A 25,467-nucleotide genomic window follows, 5' to 3' on the forward strand; every position below is an offset into this window, starting at 1 on the left:
TTTTTCAACGTTTTTATTTATTTTTGGGACAGAGAGAGACAGAGCATGAACGGGGGAGGGGCAGAGAGAGAGGGAGACACAGAATCGAAAACAGGCTCCAGGCTCTGAGCCATCAGCCCAGAGCCCGACGCGGGGCTCGAACTCACGGACCGCGAGATCATGACCTAGCTGAAGTCGGACGCTTAACCGACTGCGCCACCCAGGCGCCCCTACTTGATTGGCTTTAAGAGAAATTTAATGTTACTCTTCACGAGCTTATAAATCTGTCGCTTTAATCAAAAGCATCTTCCTATGTATCTGGAGTAGATTGAAATTCCTTCCATTGAAACACTGACCATTAATACAATAGTTAGCCCATCAACTGTATGATTCTTTATAGGAATATCTACACATCACTCAATTAAAAAAATACTCTTATATTTGAAACAAACTGAAATTATCTGTTTTGTGGATTTAACATTTTCCTCACATATTGCCATAGTCTGGCCTCCAGAGAAGCGTCTGGGCTGCAGGATTTTTTTTTGTTTGGGGGTCATCTTCTGTGATATTATTTTTTATTTAGAGATCCATATGATTTTAAGCAAACGAAGGCAGCCATGTTTTCCTACTATAAATTCAGACCTTGAGATGTATCTGCTTTTACTTTCAAAAGAACATTTCATTGTGGTGTCCACATGAAACTGTCTGCAGTTCATTATTAAATTCTGGATAGAGCAAAAAAGTGGACGTTATTGGCATGTGAATCTCTGGAATTCCAATTATGTTATCCTTCAGGCAGTGAGGATTTGAAATTTTTGCTTCTTTTATTATGTTGAGATTTTCGGAGATTTAGGTTAGGCTTTTCAAGTTCGTTTTTTTTGGCAAACCATTTTCCTACTCTTTTGCCTTTCTCTCTTCAATTTGTTCGATCCTGAAAAAGTAGTATTGCTTTTCAAAAGCCTTCTGGCAGGCTGGCCAAGTTTGAGATTTTATTTCAGCGTTTGTTAGGTATTTTCAGGTTTCAAGGAAAAGAGATGTATTCCAGTTGCCTCAATTTATGAGAGTGTATTTTAAGGATTTTTAAGAGTTTATTTGAAGGCATAGCCCATCCTTACCAAACTGGAATATCATTCAAAATACAGTAGTCACTGTAGTGGGAAAACATGTGATGTCGGCAGCACCTCTAATAGCCAACTCCTTAGAAACAGGTGACAGACACCCACTGCCCCTGGTCCAGTGTCTCAGCTTGTCCTGTCCCATCTGCGTGACTCTCCTTGTCCTCTACTGCTAACTCCTCTCCTCCACGCTGTCATGCTTCCAGCTGCCTCTCGTCTCCTGCTTATTGCCCTGTGTTTACATATCTTTCTGTTCCGCCAACTCTGCTGTTCTTCGCTGTGTGTATATCTCATTCTCAAGGAAACCACATCTGGTTCGTTCACTCAGCCACTCTCCAAACTAAAGTGTCTCAGACAGTTAGGGATCTCATGCCTGTTACCTAGCAGGCCGCTGGCCAGTCCAGTCCCAAAGAGCACAGCTTTACTACCTGCCCTGCCTTGGTTCAGGCAACTGTGTCCAGGTTAGATGTGGTGCACAATTCAGGACACGGTGATTATCCATGAAGAACAACTTGGAATCCCTTTTCTCACAGAGTGCAGGGTGAATAACCTCTCCAGTACCCATTTCAGAGATTTCTCTCAAAGAAGAGAAAGCAAAATAATAACCTGCTTTTGGAATAAGATCATATGATAAATTCCATTGCCATTCTCAAATTCATTTATTATTTGGCCTCAGGTTTTTTTTTTTTTTTTTAATTTTTATTTATTTTGAGAGAGAGACAGAGTGTGAGCAGGGGAGGAGCTGAGGGGAGGGAGAGACAGAATCTGAAGCAGGCTCCAGGCCCTGAGCTGTCAGCACAGAGCCTGATGCGGGGCTCGAACTCACGAACTGTGAGGTGATGACCTCAGCCGAAGTCGGACGCCTGACCGACTGAGCCGCCCAGGCGCCCCAAGCCTCACATATTTCTTGTACTTGATTGAAATGGACATTGAAATAAGAAGATGAAAGCACTTAAAGCTGCTCTGTGATTTCTGACTTGAAGATTTTTCTCTTTTCTTTCAGCATACTCTAGAATAGTAGAATATTAAAGGTAATATTCATGTATAGTCAATGATTATGAATGCTTTCTAACCTCATGTTACAGCCGTTCAGGGTTTTCTGCGTTTTTTTCTTTAACCGTGTTTAGAATGGTAGAATACTAAACGTGGTGTTTATGTGCAATCAGTGACTATGAATAAGTTTTCTCTTACTTTTTTTCCTATCTCTTGAAAAGAATTCAAAATACTAAGCAAAACTAGGGAACAAAGATAAATAATGGAATGACTAATGGATGGAAAATGTCTGCAGTGCTGTTCACGGTGGCATATTTGTGTTGGCACCGATGACAGTTTTATAATAATGCTCTGCTCTGGTGAATATTAAATGAAGAACAAATGAAAAACATGTGTATTGAAAGTAATCATTTCTTTGCTTTAAATATCCAGTTTAAATCTCTCTTTTACATTAGGAGAGCAGAATTTATGCTGTAGCCAAATCAGGTATTCGAATGTCTGAGGCCTTCAATATGGAGAATGTTAATAAAAGTAAGTGATTTTGCATGTTGCAATGTGGATGAACCTTGAGGACATAATGCTAAAGGAAATAAGCAAGTCATGAAAAGATAAATACTGTGTGATTCCACTTCTATGAGATCTCTGAAGTGGTCAAATTCATAGAAACAGGAAGTGGAGGGGTGGTGACCCCAGGCTGGGTGGTGGTGGGTGGGGGGGAATAGTTGCTTAATTGCCATAGACTTTCAGATTTGCAAGATACAAAAGTTCTGGAGACTTGCTTCATAACAATGTGACTATAATTAACACTAACCAAACCATACACTTAAAAATAAAGTGGTCAATTTTATGTTGTGTTTTTTACTGTAATAAAACATGTTTAAACAAATAAGTGATTTTATATTGCCATTTCACTAACCAAGAATTGCCTAAATGTTTGAAGCCATTGGAGTAGATAGAATTATGTATTTCAGAAAATGATTTCTAAGGTTGCTGATTTACATTTTAAATTGCAATTTATTGTTACCCAATATAGGGGCACATATATGTTCAATTCTGATGCAGAAAGTACCTCTTTTTGTTTTTTATTTAAAAGAGGGTAAAGCAAAGAAACTGTGAGTTTCAGCTGTTTAAAATTATAAAAATATCAGTCTCTATGTCCTTTTTTCCAGAGTTTAAAACTCACTGTCCCGTTGCTTTCCTTTCCATTCCTTTCCATTCCTTTCCTTTCCTTTCCTTTCCTTTCCTTTCCTTTCCTTTCCTTTCCTTTCCTTTCCTTTCCTTTCCTTTCCTTTCCTTTCCTTTCCTTTCCCATCCCTTCCCCTTTTCTTTCTTTCTTTCTTTCTTTCTTTCTTTCTTTCTTTCTTTCTTTCTTTCCTTCAAAAAATTTTTAAAGAAGCAATGTATTCCCAGTATGAAAAGTAAAATCGAACAACAGAAAACTGTATGGAATAAAAAGAGAAGTTTTCCTGTGGTTCTTTCCACTAGCTGCCTCCCTTTCCTACCTCTGATCCATATCTTAGAGGCAACCAATGATGTTCTATTTCTTCTCAGCAATGTTCTGTTCTTACCATTCAGGAAATTATATTCCTAAACTTTCAACATGAGGTTCACCTGATAAAAACTTAAGCATGATGATGTTTTAACACCATGTCAGTAACAGGGCTATGAATAATTGGAGAATATCTTCATAGGGTACTGTTCACTGAATCAGCAGATGTTTGTGTTATTTCTGCCCAGCCTGACCTGCATAGAAATGCCTGCCGAAGAAATAAAAGCTATGATCCCTACTCTCAAAGAGCATGCAGTCTAGTTGGGGAAGTAACATACATGAGGAAATAATGAACCATGCAAGAGAGTATATCCTTACAGCAGACTATGTGAGAACAGTCATGTGTGTTAATCCAGCTTCTCTTTAATTGGAACTTTTGCTAGCTCACATTCATAAGGAATAGACCTAAGTGCTAGAGAGAAGTTTCTTGTTTTTTGTTTTTTAAATCACTTTGTCTTATCTTTCAGATTCTGCCCCTCTGCTCTCCTATACCACATCGGGACTCTATACCTCTCTGATATACAAGAATATGACAACCCCAGTGTATACAACTTTGAAGGGGGTAAGTCATTATTGTTACTGCTAAACATGTGGTTCTCTTCATGGTGGATCGAGAAAACTGTTTATTTAAGCTCCAGATTCCATTCTTGACATTTTACACAGACTCTCCCTTTATAGAGAGTTTTAGACACTCACTCTAATATATCATAAAAAGAGAAGAAATGGAAAGATCCAGAGGAGATATTTATGCTTCTCAGAGTATTAGAGGTCTGGGCTCATTTTTGTTACACCCCGTGTGATTTTCCACCTCCTCCACGGTGGTTAATTGTTTAAAGGAAATACCACTATTAATGATGTAGGGAAAATTCCTAATTTGGCAAGATTTTTTTGTCACTGCCAGGGTTCCCTCCTCCTTGCTTGAAGTACCTAATTAAAATAAGTATTTTCAACTATTAACAGCCTATGTTTCCAGGAATCTTTTATATTTGATGAACGCCTTGCTAATTAGAATTTGGGATTTAACCACATGACTTTGATAATACCAAAAGATATTCTTGTATTCCCTTAAAAAATCTTATTTTGTGACTTCTGGTGAAACATTTTATATCTAAAAAGAGAGGGACACAGATAGGCCGCTGTGCTTTTCTTTAGAAAGCAACCCAAATAAGCAGCAGCCCGTTCCTGGATGACTCCTCTGGGTCAGAGGAAGAAGATAGTTCCAGATCCAGCTCCCGGACTTCGGAGTCAGACACGCGCAATCGAAGCGGTCCAGGCAGCCCCAGAGCAATGAAACGAGGTGAGGGAAAATCTCAGGCACACAAGACAACTCCAAATAAATCAGGGTATTTAATTCAGGATATTCTGGAATTTCATCCACCTAATAGGACTTTTTAAAAAAGCCAAAGTACTTGCTTGAAACCAAAGTGAAAAGAGAATTAACCAAGACTGAGATGCTTATATTCTTGTCCTAGTTCTCTTCTTAATTTTTTTTTTATTCCATATAAGCCACATGATCTTTTTTTTTTTTTAACCTTATCCTATCTGTAAGAGAGAGATCACTTTATTATGGGAATAGAGTGAAATAATTGGCCAAAATGAGGTTTCTCTTTTATAGTTACCGTGTGGCATTTTGCATAATTTATGGGATAGACTTATTTCAGCTAAATTTGTTATGCTGCTAAATGGGAGAAAATACACCTAAAAATTTGGTGGTTAACCTGATATTAAGATGGAAACCAACAAAAACTTTACTTTGGGCATGTCTATGATTTTTAGTGGATTTTGAAGAAACTTTTGGCATAGGTAGTAGAGGTTACAGAAAGAGATAATCACACTGAATGACACCTGAATTTTACAAAAGTAATGCGGCGTGCTCTGTTGGTTTTCAGATTATGTTCCACGGAACCCTTAGGTAATCCCCAGCCCCTCAACTTCAACTGGAACTGCTCAGCTTCCATAGGTTTTATTAAGCTTTGGGGCTGTCATTGGGGTCTTTACTCCTCCTATCTTAGCTCCCAACAGCTGGTATTGGGTTACATCACACTTTTGCTCAAAACACTGCAAAGACCCATAATGGTTATAAGGTGTTACCTGACTCTTTTGTGCCTTTGATCTCATCTCCTTTCTCCTTCCTTACACCCTCTTGCTGTTCCTAGAACAGGCCAGGCATGCTTTTATCTCAGGACCTTCACACTGATTGTTTCCTTTACCTGCTTTTCTTCCCCCCAGATGTCTATAGGGCTAATTTGGGCACATCCTATGGTGCTTTGCTCCAACGCTGCCTTCTCAATGAGATCTACCCTGAGCACAGCATTCGAGTTGCAATCCTTTGCTCTTCTCCATCTACTAACTCTTTCTATTCCCTCTAGTCTGCTCTATGTTTTATTTTTTCATAGCATTTACTGCCTGTTTTTTTTCTGTCTCTACCAACTAAAATCTATGTTCCATGAGGGCAGAGATTTTTCTGTTTTATTGTCTGCTCTCTCCCTAACACCTGGGGTAGTGCCTAGCACACTGGCCCTGGGGTCGGGCGCCCCAGATTAGCACTCCAGCATTGCTCCTGCCCAGCTGTTTGACTTGGGATAAATGTTTTAGTTTAATCTCTGGACCTTAGTCTCCTTAGAGAATGAGGGCACCAATCAGGATGGTCTCTGAGGTCCCTTATAAGTCTAAGTTTCTGTTATTCTATGAAATATAAAAGTATTGCTACTATAACAACTATTACTTGTCTTTGTCAAATAGACAAGAATATTGATGTAGTGACATTGTCCTAACAAGTCCCTTAAATGTTAATAAACACTTTGAAAAATTGCTAGATATTGCAATGAATAATGATGCAAATCTTTGATTTTATTTATTATATTCAAAATTTCCAATTGTATTGACCCTCCAGATGTGGCTTGCAACTTGCTAGTCATTTTCTGAAAAAGGCAAGTGAATTATTGTGACAGTGTTCCCTTGAATTTTACTTTGTAGCTGCTGCCAAATGAAATAGTCTGTTTATATCATTAAGCCTTATTGCTTCTTTTTTACAAAAGATTTTTAAAATTTATAAGCTAATAGTATTGGACTTTCATGAAAAACACTACTGAAATTGTGAAGTTCTTTTTAATGTGAATTACTTTAGAAGTGATTACTGGGGCTCAGTCAGTTAAGCGTCTGATTCTTGATCTCGGCTCAAGTCATAGTCTCACAATTTGTGGGTTTGAGCCCTGTGTCAGGCTCAGCACTGACAGCATGGAGCCTGCTTGGAATTCTGTGTCTCCCTCTCTCCCTGCCCCTCCCCCACTGTTGCATATGCACACACCCTCTCTTTCTCAAAATAAACATTAAGAAGTAAAATAAATTAAAAGTGATTTCAACAACTAAGTGGTTTAAAATGTGGGGCGCCTGGGTGGCGCAGTCGGTTAAGCGTCCGACTTCAACCGGGTCACGATCTCGCGGTCCGTGAGTTCGAGCCCCGCATCGGGCTCTGGGCTGATGGCTCAGAGCCTGGAGCCTGTTTCCGATTCTGTGTCTCCCTCTCTCTCTGCCCCTCCCCCGTTCATGCTCTGTCTCTTTCTGTCCCAAAAATAAATAAACGTTGAAAAAAAAAAATTTTAAATGTGATTGTACAACTCTTGATAAACTGAAATCAAACATCTGCTTGCCTTATATAAGTCAATACGAAAATACACATGTTTTTAATCTTTAATAAAAGACATATTAGTATCTTTGCTTGTATTTTATTATGTATATATATTGCACATAGTTTATGTATGTAAAATTAGCTGTGCTTGTGATCATACAAGAATATCATTTATATTCCTATTTATATATAAATATATAATTTATATATTTATATTTATATTCCTATTATTTATATTCCTTGGAGGTTTGCATGATATTCCTTACCCTCTAGTTCTGTTTTTTGCTTTAAAAGTTCTTTATGGCAGAAGGTATGAGAATAAATATAGTCTAGGAGGGCTGATGATTTTGTGGAATACCTGTATTCCTTAGGAGAACTCACAGCTGGCATTTGGACCACCTGATTATTAAATATCGACCTAATTTATTTCTTTATTCATCTAGGTGTGTCTCTTTCTTCTGTGGCTTCTGAAAGTGACTATGCCATTCCCCCAGATGCTTACCCCACAGACACAGAATACTCACAGCCAGAGCAGAAGCTTCCTAAAACTTGCTCATCTTCCAGTGATAACGGGAAAAATGTAAACACTGATTCAGGTTTAAAAAAAAAAAAAAAAATCAATGAATGTTCTTAGTTTGAGCCTCTAAAATGAAATTTAAATTTTTAAAATTTCTTTTTAATTAGGAACCCCTGGAAAAATCTGGCTATTTATTAAAAATGAGTGGTAAAGTCAAGACGTGGAAGAGGAGGTGGTTCGTTCTCAAAGGTGGTGAATTACTTTACTATAAATCTCCGGTGAGTGGAAAGCACTTACCCTTTAGAACTGAATTCCTCGGGGCGCCTGGGTGGCGCAGTCGGTTAAGCGTCCGACTTCAGCCAGGTCACGATCTCGCGGTCCGTGAGTTCGAGCCCCGCGTCGGGCTCTGGGCTGATGGCTCAGAGCCTGGAACCTGTTTCCGATTCTGTGTCTCCCTCTCTCTCTGCCCCTCCCCCGTTCATGCTCTGTCTCTCTCTGTCCCAAAAATAAATAAACATTGAAAAAAAAAAATTAAAAAAAAAAATGTTTTAAAAAAAAAAAAGAACTGAATTCCTCAAACTGTAAATCAAGCTCCTGATATTCTTTCCTGTAATGCAATTAATTATACAAAACATTTCTTACTATTACTATTACAGGCAGTCCCTTTATGTTTCGTTTTCTTCCTTTCCTACAGAGTGACGTAATTAGAAAACCCCAGGGCCATATTGAACTTAGCGCAACCTGCAGTATTTTAAGAGGAGATAACAAACAAACAGTTCAGGTACTTTTTTTTTTTTTTTTTTTTGCTTTTTCTTTTTTGTATCATGTAAAATTCAATTCTTGGTTATTCAAGCTAATAGGAGATTGGATGATTCAATGTTTCTTTTTTTTTTTTTTTTTAATGTTTATTTATTTTTGGGACAGAGAGAGACAGAGCATGAACGGGGGAGAGGCAGAGAGAGAGGGAGACACAGAATCCGAAGCAGGCTCCAGGCTCTGAGCTGTCAGCACAGAGCCCGACGCAGAGCTCGAACTCACGGACCGTGAGGTCATGACCTGAGCCAAAGTCGGATGCTTAACCGACTGAGCCACCCAGGCGCCCCCATTCAATGTTTCTTTATTCACTTTGTGTTAAGTGTGATTCCTCAAAAATGTGTGAAACCCCAGGACTTCTCAGTTCAAACTACATTATAAACTAGGTTTGTGTTAAGTAACTGTCCACTACCCTTCCTTTGCCCTTGTCCCTTACATTCTTCTTCCCCTATACTTCATCTTCCAGCTATTCTCAGCTCTTAACCTGTCCGGCTATTTTAGGGAAGGCTTATCTGAGAAATGAATTACCAATAAGATGTTATTAGTTTGATGTACTACTAAATTCAGGAGGGTTTGCATTTTGATAAAGAACTGGAAAATGCCATTTCTTCTATGAACTCCAGCTGTTATAACACCTAAGTGGGAAAGATACTGGTGAGAAGAAGGCTGTCCTACCTCCTACCGAATCACACCCTAGACATAGCTGCTGGCCATTCACCCACACATAAAACCAGTCTTGCTAGAAATCTGTTAAATTTAAAACACAGGCTGTTGAGATAGTTTGGCATATGTGATTTAAATTCAGACACTTTAGGGTGCCTGAGTGGCTCAGTCCGTTAAGTGTCCAACTTCAGCTCAGGTCATGATCTCCCAGTCTGTGAGTTTGAGCCCTGCATTGGGCTCCGTGCTGACAGCTCGGAGCCTGGAGCCTGCTTCGGATTCTGTGTCTCCCTCTCTGTCTGCCCCTCCCCTGCTTGTTCTCTCTCTCTCTCTCTCTCAAAAATGAATAAACATTAAAAGAAAATTAAATAAATAAATTCAGATACTTTATCTGAAATACCTTCAATAATTAATATTTTCTTGGGGCTCATGGTGATTCAATCAATTAAGCATCCACCCTCTGATTTTAGTTCAGGTCATGATCTCATGGTTCGTGGGTTCAGGCCCTGTGTTGGGCTCTGTGCTGACAGTGCAAAGCCTGCTTGGGATTCTTTCTCTCCCTCCCTCTCCCTTTCTGCCCCTTCCCAACTTTCTCTGTCTTAAAATAGATAAATTTAAAAATATTTTAAAAATAATAATTATTATTATTTTCTTATCTTGCTCCTTCAGAGGGTATAATAACATTTATCAGAAAGGCTCATTGTCTATGTTTTCAAGAGATAATTAATACCTGAGAACTGCCCAAAAAAGTAGAAGGGAGAAAAGTAGAAGGAAAGCTTTGTCTGGAAGCATGGCAGATAAGAATAATCTACAAAGTTCTGAAATATTTGGAAATTTCAAAATGTGGTTCATTTGAGACTGAAACATTGCTAATTCATAATATCCGATCACATGTTAGTTGTAAGAATTTCTCTTCTTTATAAGCAAGGACTTCTTATTTTATTTATAATTAATTTTTATTTCTATAACAAATAATTCCTCTTTATTTGCAAAAAATGTATTATTTTATTACAGTCTCCAGTCATGCTACTGTTCACTTCAACAGCTGGGAGACTGTAGCACATTTAAAGGAGAAAAAGAAAATGTAACAAATAAGCCAAATAAAAAATGATGACGCAAAAGTTTAACACTCTGAAAAACTTTAAACTAAAGTGAAAACAATGATTTCAACACAAAGTTAATTATTGTAATTCTCACAATCTGGTTAAACTATTCTAAATTATCTGTGGAGTCATTTATTTAGCACCTAGGATTCAAGGTATGGCATGTCTGTTTCTATGTTAATTAATGTTGTTTTTAGGAGAGACAGGGAAATGCTAATAATCCTAAATCTTCAGAGTTTCCTTTCCTATCTCTTTCTCATCCCGTTCCAGCTGACCACTGAAAAACACACCTACTATCTGACTGCAGATTCTCCCAATATATTGGAAGAATGGATTAAAGTATTGCAGAATGTTCTCCGAGTACAAGCTGCCGACCCACATTTTCTGCAGCCTGAGGGCAAACCCACGGTGAAGGGATTGCTCACCAAGGTAGGAACTTTAGTACAGTGCAGTGTCCTGGGCAGCTGGGGAGTCAGCCCCACTGATCGTAAGTGGGTGTCAGAGAGTATGTGTATTGAAAATTTATATTATCTTGGGGTGGGAAGTGTCTTTTGCTTATGATGCCAAGTGTTCTAACCATCAAAAATTCCCTAAGCGGAATTTTGAAAAGACAGTTGAAAAGCTTGGGAAAGCATTTAAAATGTGTAAAAACCAAGCTTTTCTAATCAATAAATAAAGGATAAATACCAACGTGGGGGGAAAGGAACGAAGGACACAATGGGAAAGAAGTAGAGCTGGTAGACGGAAAAAATACAAACGATATTTTAAAAACTCTGGGAGCGCCAGGGTGGCTTAGTTGGTCAAGCGTCTGACTCTTGGTTTTGGCTCAGGTCGTGATCTCACAATTTGTGAGTTTTAACCTGTATCGGGCTCTGCGCGGACAGGGAGGAGCCTGCTTGGAATTCTCTCTCTCTCCCTCTTTCTCTTCCTGCTTGCGCACTCTCTCTCAAAATAAATAAATAAACTTAAAAAAAATCTGGTCAAAGGGTGGATATTTTTTAAAATTATGAAACATAGTATTGACACAAAATGAGTGAGCTTATTACTTTAGAAGGCAATTTGGAAAAAAAAAAAGGAATTTGGCAGTGTCTTGATCCAAGTGTTAATTCAGTGAATGCTTTTGAATGAACAAATGAATGGATGTTAAATGTTTAAAAACATTTATACAGACCTTTTCATTCAGCAATCTCAGTCCAAGAAATTTATACTTAGGAAATGGTTTTAATTTGCCAAATATTTAAGTATAAGAATGTCTATCACAGCATGGTTTATTTTTTTCCTATTTTTAAAAAATGAGATATAATTAGCATACACTAAAATGCAGATCTTAAATGTAGAGTTTGATGAGTTTTGACAAATATTTACAGTCACTCTGTCAAGATACAGAATGTTTCCATTGCCCCAGAAAGATTACATGCATGGCATGGTTTATAACAAAGACAAATTGGGATCAACTTAAATGTAGAGTAGGGATAGTTTAAATAAGTACATATAATCAGATAATGCTTTACTATGCAGCCATTTTATTTATTTTTTATTTTTTAAAGTTTATTTATTTTGAGAGAAAGAGAGCACACATGAGTGAGGGAGGGCAGAGAGAGAGAGAATCCCAAGCAGGCCTTGTGCTGTCAGCTCAGAGCCCACTGCAGGGCTCGAACTCATGAACCGTGAGATCATGACCTGAGCAGAAATCAAGAGTCAGGCACTTAACCAACTGAGCCACCCAGGCACTCCTACTATGCAGCCATTTTAAATATTGTAAAAGAATATTTAGTGCTATAGGAATATGTTATGACACACTGTTAGGTGATAAAATAAATAGAATGCAGTATTATATTATTATATTTATGCATAAAGTATTACACACAAAAATAACCTCTGAGTAACCACTCATCCTTCATGTGCTTTGTTTACATAAGTTAAAAATTTAGGGGCGCCTGGGTGGCGCAGTCGGTTAAGCGTCCGACTTCAGCCAGGTCACGATCTCGCGGTCCGGGAGTTCGAGCCCCGCGTCAGGCTCTGGGCTGATGGCTCAGAGCCTGGAGCCAGTTTCCGATTCTGTGTCTCCCTCTCTCTCTGCCCCTCCCCTGTTCATGCTCTGTCTCTCTCTGTCCCAAAAATAAATAAACGTTGAAAAAAAAAATTAGATTTAGAAGAGTTATGTCACCATAGCTCGCATTAATGTGGGTGCTATTCAGTAATATTTACAAAGATTGACCAGCTACACCAAAAGTAGGAGAAAAAATTCACCGAGTTGTGCTCTGTTTTTTCCAAAATGTTACAGTACCATGAAAATATTTTTTCAGTTACTGATGACTTAGAAACTTCTTAGTATTATGCAAATATATACTTTCCAGTGAACACAGTGATGCTTTAAATCATATTCTTACTATAATTCATAATAACTAGTTGTCTTCCTGTTTCAAGGACCATGTGTATCAAACCCTTAGACTTTACTATGATCCTGTGGCTAAGGGTTGGTTACTTGTTCCACCGTGTGTTTGTTTGATTGTTTTTACTTTACCCACATGGCATTGTCAGTTTCTGCATGTTACATTTCTGCTATTCCCTGCGTCCCATTTCATACTTGCGTTTTAAATGAGCATAAGTAGATGTGATTATCAGATGACTAAACCATTTGGGTTTATAGACAGGATGCTTATTAGGTTTCCTTCCTACCATTTTCATGTCCACCCCCATATTGTCGCCCTCAGAGCCTTATAAGAGAAACTCTTGCCTCAGTTATTCTGAGTGACTTGTTCTGAGCTCACACTCAGGCTACAATTTAAGCTACTGCAGAACAGCACTTGAATACTTTGCAGGGGAGGACGTTTTCTCAGGCTGTCACGTTGTTATTAAGTATAGAAATATGTAGGTAGATATTAAGAACTTGACTAATTTGATTCTGGATATTCACTCTTGCAACTTTTAATACTTAGGAAGAACATTTTCTGTATAAAAAGTCATTTATTTAAAAAAAAAATTATTGAGTAGTTACCACATGCCAGCCAATGGGCTGGAGGATATCAACATGAATAGGCCATTGGCCCCTCCCCACCCCCCATTCCTCAAAGAGCCGCATAATCTATTGGGAAAGAAAGGGACTTAGCATATTATAATATGTACCAAGTGCAATTATGAGAGGCATGGTAAGGTCACAGGGAAATCTAATTTAGGCTGTGGGATCAGGAACAACTTCTCAGAGAAGATTTATTTGTGTTGAGTCTTCAGGGAAGAGAAGGAATCGTTACACCAAATGGAAATGGGCAGGGAAGGTATCCCAGGCTAGGAGACAGTGGGAACAAAGACAGTATCTCAAAGCGCTGCCATATATGCTGAAAACATGTCCTTTGGAGAACAAGGTGGAGGGGCCTGGTCATGGAGGGACTTTTTGTCTTGTTAAAGACTTTATTCTTCACCCTGAACATGATGTGGAACGCTTCAGGTTTGTAACAGAGGCAGGGGCATGTTCATGTTGCTAATAGATCACTCTGCTGAGAGGAAGGTGGATTTGCAGGGGGCAAGGTGGAAAGAAGTTCTAAAAACAGTTAGCAGAAGTTGTTCTTGTGAAGGGGACGAGATGCTGAGCTGGTCATAGGGAAAGAGAGGGGAAGGTGAATTTAAATAATGAGAGGAGGTAAAGTCTTCAGTTAGATTGGTTGAATTCAGGGTTAGGAAGTGCAAATGGTTGGCTGTGTGAAAGATGGTGCCACATAAGACAGCTCAGGGAGGAGGAACAGTTTTAGGATAATTCAAAGGTTATTTTGGACCATGCCAATTTTTAGAGCTTTGAGGACACCTGAGTTAAGAATTAAGAAGTCCGTCAAGCAGTGCCAATGAGTCTACATCAGAGGAGGAGGCTGGGTTGGAGAGAAGAATTTGGGGAATTCTCAGCATGGATGTAGTGGTTGAATTCATGACGATGACAGAAGTCTCCCAGGGACACGTGTGTGGTGGAAGAGTGGGGGCCTCCTGCTGGAACACTGGGTTTTACAAAAGCTGAGGGCATACAAAGGAGATATGCGAAGAGACCCTGGAGAGTAGGTAATGGGATCATGGAAGTGGAGTGCGTGACTGGGTGGGAGGGGTCTTCAGGCAGTGGAGTGCTCGCAAGCAAGGCACATTGCAGTGTGTTGAAGGACAAAGGGTTGATGAGTAAGTGCAGTATTTGAGTTCAGAGTACTGTCCACCTGGTCCAGCACATTAGAGGGAATGAAGCTGAAGGGAACATGGTGTCAGGAGAGGCATTTTTAGGACAGGAAAGGCATACCTTGAGTTTGCAAACTGAGAGGAAGAAGCCAGGATGGGGAGAAGTGGGAAATGAAGCTCAAAAGAAGTAGGTGGGTGAGCATGGTTGGTCGGCATGGTAGGTGGGCATGGTGGAAGGACATGGTAGAAGGACATGGTGGGCAAGCATTGTGGGTGATCATGGTGGGCATGCATGGTAGGTGGGCATGGTGGAAGGACATGGTAGGCAGGCATGGTGGGTGAGCATGGTGGGCAGGAATGGTGGAAGGGCATAGTGGGCAAGCATGTTGGGAGATCATGGCAGGCAGGCATGGTGGGTGGGCATGGTCGATGGGCATGGTGGAAGGGCATAGTGGAAGGACATGGTGGGTGATCATGGTGGGTATGCATGGTAGGCGGGCATGGTGGAAGGACATGGTGGAAAGACATGGTGGGCGGGCATGGTGGAAGGGCATGGCAGAAGGACATGGTGGAAGGCCATAGTGGGCAAGTGTGGTGGTAGGCAAAGTGGGGAGGCATGGTGAGTGGGCATGGTGGGTAGGGTGGAAGGGCTGGACTGGCAGAAAGGCGAGGAAGGATGAATATCTAAGTTTGTCGGGCATTGAATGAGATCACGCCTGATATCAATTTTCTTGATGAAGATTACTCCATAAGACAAAATTATGTAGTGAGAATGAGGGAAAGGATTGAGAATAATCAGGGACATAGGGATATACTCAAGGGCAAATAGAAAGATTGCTAAGTGTTACTAGGACCCACCTGACTTTAGTGATTGGAACTTGTTATTTTTCTCTTACATCTTCAGATGCCCAGAAATAGGAGCAGAGAATTTACATTGTAGCAATGTGAGGATAGTCATTTTTTTCTAATATTTTATTATGTAAATTTTCAATTACGCAGAAAAGTTGGAAGACAGTTTTATAGTGAACACCCATATTCCCACCACCTAGATTCTGTAATTAACTTTACTTGCTTTATACATGCCTATCAAGGTGATGATTTGAAATTAATGTTTCATTCTGGGCATTTTCAAATGTGTGGAAGTAGAAGGAATAATAACACAAACCTCATATATTTATCACCCAATTTTAAGTTGTTAACTATGGCTAATGTTATGGCAGAAAGCCCCCCATAACCTTCCCTCTCTCTTCCCACACTCTTCACTGGATTACCTAAAAGCAAATGGAGATGAACTTGTATTGAGTGTATATGTTCGAAGCAGAGAATGCGACACAATCCCAGCCCTTGGAGCAAGAGGTGTTTTGTGACCAAACCAGGACCCAAGATTGGGAGGAAGGGAAGAGAGGCCAGGAGAGAACTGATAAACTGGAATAAAATGGAAGAATCAGGGGACTTACTGTTTGGAAAGAGGTCAAAGAACAGGAGTGGTGTGAATAAGGAGAGAAGGAAGGAGGGGAAGAAGGTTGAAATCAGAGAATAAAATGTCAGTTTCAAAAGTGGAGCAGTTTCCAGTGAAGAAAAAAAGTCGAGGGTGTGGCGGAGGGGATGGAGGGACAAAAATGGAGGCACACCAAAAGTTAGTGGAAATGAAGAGAGCATGAAACTGCGAGTTAAGGATGTAGAGAGGCAGTGAGGGAAAGAGGCTAGGGCAAGAGCATGGGCGCAAGTCCTGGCTTTGCCACTTGCCCTTGTGTGACCTTGAATAGGTTGCTTGCAGGCTCTTTGCCTTACTGTCTTCATCTGTAAAGCGGAAGGATAATCATAGTGACAACCTCACAGGGTGTTGGGAAGATTGAAATTTGTTTTAATTTTTTAATGTTTATTTTTAAGAGAGAGAGAGAGAGAGAGTGTGTGTGTGTGCGCGGGGGGGAGGGGCAGAGAGAGGGAGACACAGAATCTGAAGCAGGTTCCAGGCTCTGAGCTGTCAGCACAGAGCCTGACGTGGGACTCGAACCCACGAGCTGCAAGATCATGACCTGAGCCGAAGTCGGATGCTTAACCAATTGAACCACCGAGGTGCCCCGAGGATGAAATGAATTATTTAAGCTTATAAAGTGCTTTAGAACAGTGTCTGGCACATCATAAACACTCCCAAAATGCGAGGCATTATTATCACAAGACTTTCACCTCAATTTGGAAGTCAGAACACTGGTGACAGGATTTATGGTGGAGAATGCTGGAGGCATGAATGTTTACGAGAGGAGAGACGACTGTGGCAGTTTATATTTTATGTGATGACAGAGGCTAATCAGGGTATGATATACCGTGTCTTTAAAGTTTCAGACAGAACAGGGGCGCCTGGGTGGCACAGTCGGTTAAGCGTCCGACTTCAGCCAGGTCACGATCTCGCGGTCTGTGAGTTCGAGCCCCGCGTCAGGCTCTGGGCTGATGGCTCGGAGCCTGGAGCCTGTTTCCGAGCCTGTGTCTCCCTCTCTCTCTGCCCCTCCCCCGTTCGTGCTCTGTCTCTCTCTGTCCCAAAAATAAATAAAAAACGTTTGAAAAAAAAAATTTTTAAAAAAGTTTCAGACAGAACTGATAGGAAGTCCCTTTGTTATAGATTCAAGGTAAAAAAATGACTCAGTTACTTTGTTTGCCGAAGCCCTAGGGTTGGAGGTTGCCTTTAAATTTTTATGAGGATTCTTCTATCATAATTTGCTTTACTATGAGTTTTTCAGAATAAGTTAGAGTTTTAAGAAATTCTAATACAATCAGACGTACACCATAAAGATAGACTGTGTTTTTAAAACACGGTTTTTACAGTGAATTGGCAATGGCCTTTGTTAACTTGTAGTTCTTCAAAGGTACATGTTGTGCTACTCTAAAGATAAATCATTTCAAAAGTATGCTCTCTACAGCCAGATGCATTGTACTCCAGTTTTGATGAGAGGCCCTTCTGGGTTTTGTTTAAAAGAAGAAAGAAAGAAAGAAAGAAAGAAAGAAAGAAAGAAAGAAAGAAAGAAAGAAAGGAAGGAAGGAAGAGAGAAAGAAAGAAAGAACTGGGTGATACAAACTGTTTAAAACTTACAGGATATTTATCTATAAATATCTGTTTCTAACTTTAATTAAACTGAAATATGTCTTGCCAAATGAAACCTTTTTTGTTTTTGCTCGAGCGAATTCTAAATCCATCAAACTGTTGGATGGTGGTGTTTGCTTAAGACCACAGCCCAAAGTCTGGCTATGTGTGTGGGTTTAAATAACATGTGGTTTTACTGCGCCTTATTCATAGTGAGGAAGGAAGCATTTATTGAGTAACTACTATTATCCTTTATTTACTTTTCTCCCTTGGTCATCACATCAGCCCAATAAGGTATACAATAATCCCACATTATGGACCAGAAGGCTGAAAGGTTAAGTCAGTTGCCTGAGGACATGCATCTAGCATGATGCAGAACTGCAGTTGAAGCTTTGGTCCATTTGACCTCAAAAAACAGGCCTTTTCTACTCGGGTGACTTGCCTCCTGTAAACTCTATTATGGAAGTTATTTCTTTTCTTCTCAGTGTATTCCTGTCAGAACAGTCCATTTCAGTGTAAGTCATTACAAGGGCCCTGTAAGACATGCATGCCTCCCACCCCCACCCTTCATGTCCCTTCCACGGCGACCTCTCGCCTCACTTGCTCAGTCTCAGACACACCATCTCCCGGCCATACCATATCCCTTTGTCCAGTGTTCTTCCCTCAGATGACTGTATGGCTCATCCACCTCCTTCAGAGCCTTGACTCAATGTCAGCAAGGCCTTCCTGAGTCCCTTCGCTTAAATTATAAAATGCACAGACCCTAGAGCAATCTCTAACTATTCAAAGTCAAGAGGTAGAATCAAATTCTGTCCCACTCACTTAACATATTTCCTGACACATAGGCAGTACTCAGTATATAATTATAGATTTTAATATTTTGCATGAATCCTTCTGGAGAAGGCATCAGATGTTTTGAAGAGTGAATCTTTAATATTTGGGAAAGCACTAGAATTTTTTTAGGTTTTAATCTTCTCATTTCTAACATTATTAGGGGGTTAACCCAGAGAGCCACAAGATTACTGAAAATCTGTAAAACACAGAAATTATGACATAAACTTACTTGTGAAATGGGCATCTTGTTTTGTTCGTCTTTGATTTCTTAGCCCTAGAGGCATCGTACTTGACATACAGCAAAAATTTGTTAAGTGTTGAATGGTGAGCACTAAAGCCAAACAGGTAAATCTTAAACTGCATTTGGACAATCTAGTTGGAATATTTATACCTTGAGCGAACTGGATACGAGTACAGTTTCAGGTGGAGTGTATATGCTACATTTGTAATTCTTTGAAATATGATTTCAGGTAAAGCATGGCTACTCCAAGAGAGTCTGGTGTACGCTTATAGGAAAAACATTGTATTATTTTCGTAGCCAAGAAGATAAGGTATGTATGTATTTTTAATAAGCCGATTAGAGGCATTTCTTTGTTGTGGCTTAAATTTTCTCTTTCACTCTTCCGTTGCTAACAAAAACTTCAGAGTGTTTGATAAGGTTGAAATCTTGCAAAAATTTATTACTGGGGTAACCACACACCTACAAGGGTCTTGACTCTTAATTATAACCCTTGGCAACTTTTAATTAATGTGTCTTTGTCTTAGAAGAGAAAAATCTTCCCCATTCTAAGCTGTCGATTTCTTATATTTGCCCAGGTTCTAAATGAAGGGAACAGCAAGATAGGAAAGAAAATCTGGGGAGGGAAAAGATTCCAGTCCTGTCCCAGGCTCTCAAATCCCTAGATACCACTTATCTATCCATCCTCTACCTGTTTATATCCTTGTATTCATTTAAAAAATTTTTTTTCAACGTTTATTTATTTTTGGGACAGAGAGAGACAGAGCATGAACGGGGGAGGGGCAGAGAGAGAGGGAGACACAGAATCGGAAACAGGCTCCAGGCTCTGAGCCATCAACCCAGAGCCCGACGCGGGGCTCGAACTCACGGACCGCGAGATCGTGACCTGGCTGAAGTCGGACGCTTAACCGACTGCGCCACCCAGGCGCCCCCCCAAATTTTTTTTTTAATGTTTTTTTTATTTATTTTTGAGACAGAGGGAGACAGAGCATGAACGGGGGAGGGTCAGAGAGAGAGGGAGACACAGAATCTGAAACAGGCTCCAGGCTCTGAGAGGTCAGCACAGTGCCTGACGTGGGGCTCGAACCCACGGATCGCGAGATCACGACCCAAGCCGAAGTCGGATGCTTAACCGACTGAGCCACCCAGGCGCCCCAAATTTCCCTCCATTCTTATCAAACTGGGCAACTCACTACTGTGTAAAGCCATCTCAGACTTTACTGCCTCTGTGTCTATACTCAGGTTGACTCCAGGGTCCTGAATGCAAGTTTTTACCTCCCCTATTTTCCCTGCTAAAAGAAATTCTAAGCCAGTTTACATGTACCTTTATCAATTACATATGTATTTCCCTCACAGCACTTCATTTTTATACTTTTTAGGGCACTCTCTACATCCTGCTTTACATTTATGCATCATGGACCCATTTCCCATTCTTCAACGTTTATTTATTTTTGGGACAGAGAGAGGCAGAGCATGAACGGGGGAGGGGCAGAGAGAGAGGGAGACACAGAATCGGAAACAGGCTCCAGGCTCTGAGCCATCAGCCCAGAGCCCGACGCGGGGCTCGAACTCACGGACCGCGAGATCATGACCTGGCTGAAGTCGGACGCTTAACCGACTGCGCCACCCAGGCGCCCCTGTATTCATTTTTAAACTCATCTCATCCCCAAAAGAACTTGAGTTATCTCCAGTCATGGGTACACTTTCAGAGTACAAAGATGGGAGGGGTGCCTGGGTGGCTCAGTTGGTTAAGCATCCAACTCTTGGTTTCAGTTCAGGTCATGATCTCATGGTTCATGGGATCAAGGCCCACATCAGACTCTTTGCTCACAGCGTGGAGCCTGCTTGGGATTCTCTTCTCTCTCTCTCTCTTTTTCCCCCTGTCCCTCCCTTGCTCTCTGTCTCTCTCTCTCTCTCTCAAAAATACATAAATAAAAAAAAGAAAAAGATGGGATCGCTTTCACAGGTGAAGTGTATGCCTGGCTATCATTGTGGGTACTCCTCATCACCTTTGGATTACTGAAACTAAAAATTGGATCAACATGTGCCGAAAGTACTTGCATAAAATACTGATGCGAGCCCCACAGAATGGCAGCCTGTGACTAATTTCTACATCAATGAGACCAGGCTTCTTGATCCAGTGACCACATCACGTAGGTCAGTTAGTTACCTCTCTGCTGCATTTTCAGACTGCACTGTCAGTTCCAGCCAGCTGTATTTAAAATGCATGCCTTTGTTCTCGGTGTTGCTCATGGGATGGGAATTAACAGAGCTATTAAAAATTATACCTCCGAAGTAATGTAGGAAATGCTTACATAAGAATATAAAATAAGCACAATATAAAATTCTACATTCAGTATAATCCTGACCCAAAGCACAGAGGCAGTTCGTCCCCAACAGCTTAGGAGAAAGCTCTGTGACTCTCACATCAGCCCACACATCTGACTGCAAGTGTCTCAAGAGAGTAACAACTAACTTCTCCTTCCCCTTACGCTCCACACCTCATGTAGATTATCTCAGAGGCAGGCTCTCGCTGAGAACCCTGGAGGGAAGGGGATTCCGACAGATGTAGTTCCCAACTTCTCTTCTGCAGTTACAGGGAGATTTTAGGAGTGGATGGTCGGGATGCTGAGTTTATAATTCTCAGGCCGGCACATCTATGTAAAAAGATGCATAGCAGAAGATGGGAAAGAACTGTCCCAAAATATTGAGTAATTATCTGTGATGGCAGAATTTATGGATGATTTTTTACATTCTCTTTTCCTATATCTTTCTATACTTCCTATAATAAGCATTTGTTTTAAACATAGAAATTTATTTAAATTTTGCTAGAAGAGAACTTATTCTCACTAATAATTAGTAATAATGTAATAAAAGTGGATAAGGTTGGTCACAGAAGAAAGGAGTCAGAAGAAGTAGATGGATGAGTAGAATTCCATTGTAATCACTAGAAAAGTATTGAGAATGCTTGTGAATCCATATAGACCTACTTCCTTTTGTGCGAGAGATGTTTCAGAAACGATTTGTTTTTAATCTGGATTAGCGTCTTCTTTTATTCAGTCAAAATAGTTAAAAGCACTAGGTCTGTTTACTGTTTATGGAGGCTTGGTGAATCCTTTGGTTAAAATGAATAATGGTCTTTAAATATTCGGATGGATGAAACCTCGATTTTCATAGGGATATATCTAAAGCACACAATTAGGGTAGGATTGTCATATATTATCACAGTAGACTTAGCTTTCTTTTTCCCATTTTTAAAAGCTTGCTACTTATTGTTACAAATCTTCTGCTATAAATGTATAATAAATATATTTAATAAATAAAATTGTATTTATTCAGTAAATTAAAAATAGTATTTATTATTTATTTATTTATTTATTTGGCTCTTCTTTTACTGCTTGTCTTTTTCTGAAAGTGTAGGTAAGTTAATTTTGCGTTTTTCCTTCAAAAGCAAATTTTCTTCATTCAGTGCCCAGAGTGCTTTGCACAGAGTGACTACTGAGAAAATACTTATTAATTTAATGAGAAGTCATGGCTTTCATGAAAGAGAACAAGTTTAATTAAATGAATTAAATCATTTTTTACTATTAATCAGCTATTAGGCAGGTAATATTTCAGTTAAGATATACAGGTAAGACCTCACTGAGAAGCTAATGTTTTAATTAGGCTTTGAAGGAAGTAAAAGAGTAGCCATGTGGATATTTCAGGCAATAACATGCTAGGCAGAGGGAATAGCAAGTGTAAAGGCCCTGAGGCGGGAGCATGCCTCATGTATTTGAGGAGTAGTGAGACGGTCAGTGTTGATGTCAAGGTTTGGGACCTAAATAGCTGGAAAGATAATGTTGCCAACAACTTAGAGGAGACTGAGCAGAGTAGGTTGTTTGAGATGCTGTTAGACAGCTAAGTAGAGATAGTGAGTCTGTAGTTATAAACATGAGGACAGCTAATTATGCTGCCACGAAAACCATGAGCTTGGATGAAACCACCTGGAAAGTGAGTGCAGGTGGGAAGAGAGCCCCACACTGAGCCCCGGGCCTGAGCATGAAAATGGATATTGGTAAATATCCCTAGGTTAGAACAAACATTTTCAGACTGCAATTGCAAACCTGATAAAATATTTTAGAAGCTGTAAATCTGAAGCAGACCTTTTGTTTTCCTGGAATAAATTGTACTTAATTAAAACAAAAGTTTTAAAACAAATGTGCTAAATATTCAACACAGCAGATAGGATGGCTTTTGTCAATAAAAGTAGGTAAAAATTTAATGTAAATCAGTTTTAGGAACTTTTTCTTACTCTTAAAGTAAAATGGAAGAAATCATGGCATTGCTTCATGATAGATTCCATATGTTAATAAATATCCTTGAAACACATTGGCTTTAAGATGGTAATTAATCACACTTCTTCGTATCAGCTGCCTAACCTTGTCACTTTTTCTATGAATAGCATTGAGACTTGGTCTACGCTTGTCCTTTTGATCCAATACCTTAATCATCACATCAGTTCTGTGGGGGGAAAGTCAAATGAATATTTTGACTGAGTTACATAATTGTTTGAGTAGGTAATGGGTCATTTCAGTGTAATGAATAATCCAAACCACCGTACAGAACTAGCTTCTTGTCTGCTATTCAGACTGTTCTTTTATATTAAAATTGGGTATTTTACTTGTGACCACTACTTTTGTAACAATGTGGATAACCCAATTGTCTTTGGGCATTCATTGAAAAAAAAAAAAGTATGCTTTATATAGGTAAGAATGAAAAGGACTATGAAAAATTTTAGTAGGAAAAGATCTAGAAAGTGCCTTCCTCAAGATTACTAACATTTACTTTAGTTTCCTTTAGGTCAGATCAAACTCTGGGAAGCTAAAGTTGAAGAGGTTGACAGATCCTGTGATTCAGATGAAGATTATGAAGCCAGTGGGCGAAGTCTATTATCCACACATTACACCATCGTGATCCATCCCAAAGACCAAGGTCCGACTTACCTCCTAATTGGATCCAAGCATGAAAAGGTACCTAGGGACTTACTGGTTGAATTTGAATGAAGTACACTGACGTCATTAAGATCTGGTAATGATTTTCAAATCAATTTTACGGACACAAAGAAGAGACCTTGTCAGACTTTCAGCCCTATTTGCAGAGCTTCTTCATGTCCCTGGAAATGAGCCTTGTTCAAATGTGTCATTTCTCTATCCTCTCATTAAAAGTCATCTCAGTCAGGCTCTGTGCTGACAGCTTGGAGCCTGGAGCCTGCTTCAGGTTCTGTGTCTCCCTCTCAATCTGCCCCTCCCCTGCTCATGCTCTGTCTGTCTCTCTCTCAAAAATAAATAAACATTAAAAAAAAAGTAAAAACAAAGTAATCTCAAGGCTGAAATTAGTACGTTTGCTTTAGTTAGATCAAAATGTGGATGTCTCAGACTGGGTATTTCAGGGTGACTCTAAAACCTCTCCCTTATATTTTTGACTCATTTTCAACAAAATTTTGGTTTAGATACAATTAAAAATGAATTATTGTATGTATTATGTGTATATGTAATAAGTAAACAGTATAAAAGTTAATATAACATAAAACAAGGGACACCTCGATGGCTCAATAGGTTGAACGTCTGACTCTTGGTTTCGGCTCAGGTCATGATCCCAGGGTCGTGGGATAGAGCCTCGTGTCTGGCTCTTTGCTAAGCATGCAGCCTGCTTGAGATTCTCTCTCGCTCGCTCTCTCTCTCTCTCTCTCTCTCCCTCTGCTCCCTCCCCTGTTCATATAGTTAATGTTAATATAAGCATTAATATATAAAAGAGATAATATAATAGTTAAATATTAATATAGTTAATATAATATAAAATTAAAATATAAAAATTAAAAGATAAAAGAGGCATCACAGATTAGTGGGGAGGTAATGGATCATTCAGTACATAATATGGTATGCTCATTATATATTGAGGAGATTGGCTCTTTAGAAAAACATGGTTTAGTTTTTCATCTCATACATATAGTAAGATAGTTTCCAAATGAATTTAAAGAGATAAATGAAATTATTACTATTTTTTAAAAAATTTTTTTATGTTTATTTTTGAGTGAGAGAGAGAGAGAGAGAGCATGAGAGGCAGAGGAGCAGAGAGAGGAGACACAGAATCCGAAGCAGGCTCCAGGCTCTGAGCTGTCAGCACAGAGCCCGACGCGGGGCCCGAACCCACAAACTGCAAGATCATGACCTGAGCCGAAGTCAGAGGCTTAACTGACTGAGCCACCCAGGCGCCCCTGAAATTATTTTTTTAAAGGGCCTTTATCTGATACCTGAATAGAAAGTACTTTCTGAAAAAAAACAACGTAAGAAATCACAATAGAAATAGTCAATAGATTTGACTACAAAAAATTGAAATACTTGTCTATATCAAATAAAATTACAAACATAACCAAAAGGATAATACAAAAAAAAAAAAACTTTTCATGGATGGCTACAATATCTTTAACATATAAACAGCTTTTATAAATTACTCCTTTTTTTGTTTACTTTTTTTTTTTTACATTTATTTGTTTTTGAGAGACAGAGAGAGACAGAGCACAAGTGGGGGAGGGGCAGAGAGAGAAGGAGACACAGAATCCGAAGCAGGCTCCAGGCTCCCAGCTGTCAGCACAGAGTCCAACACGGGGCTCAAAGTCACAAACCACAAGATCATGACCTGAGCCAAAGTCGGACGGCCAACCGACTGAGCCACCCAGGCACCCCTCTTAATGGACATTTAGGTTGCTTCCATGTCTTGGCTATTGTGAGTAATACCACAAAAAAACATGTGAGTACAGACACCTCTTTGTGC

General features: G+C 39.7%; 1 protein-coding gene across 3 annotated transcripts in view; it reads left to right on the plus strand.

Moving 5' to 3' along the window:
• PLEKHH2 (pleckstrin homology, MyTH4 and FERM domain containing H2) overlaps window positions 1–25,467 on the plus strand; it is a 115,617-nt gene that overhangs the window by 50,926 nt on the left and 39,224 nt on the right. For all 3 annotated transcript variants that reach the window (XR_006300938.1, XM_043603280.1, XM_043603279.1), the window contains exons 9-17: window positions 2,543–2,618; window positions 4,104–4,198; window positions 4,789–4,933; window positions 7,708–7,844; window positions 7,949–8,059; window positions 8,476–8,562; window positions 10,628–10,786; window positions 18,887–18,967; window positions 23,487–23,666. Coding sequence is in view for 2 of the 3 variants with exons in the window: in XM_043603280.1 (XP_043459215.1) it covers window positions 2,543–2,618; window positions 4,104–4,198; window positions 4,789–4,933; window positions 7,708–7,844; window positions 7,949–8,059; window positions 8,476–8,562; window positions 10,628–10,786; window positions 18,887–18,967; window positions 23,487–23,666 (1,071 nt within the window). In the remaining variant the exon portion in view is untranslated. The remainder of the gene's footprint in view (window positions 1–2,542; window positions 2,619–4,103; window positions 4,199–4,788; window positions 4,934–7,707; window positions 7,845–7,948; window positions 8,060–8,475; window positions 8,563–10,627; window positions 10,787–18,886; window positions 18,968–23,486; window positions 23,667–25,467) is intronic.

The sequence above is a fragment of the Prionailurus bengalensis genome, chromosome A3 (assembly GCF_016509475.1).
Source record: "Prionailurus bengalensis isolate Pbe53 chromosome A3, Fcat_Pben_1.1_paternal_pri, whole genome shotgun sequence".
Lineage (NCBI taxonomy): Eukaryota > Metazoa > Chordata > Mammalia > Carnivora > Felidae > Prionailurus > Prionailurus bengalensis.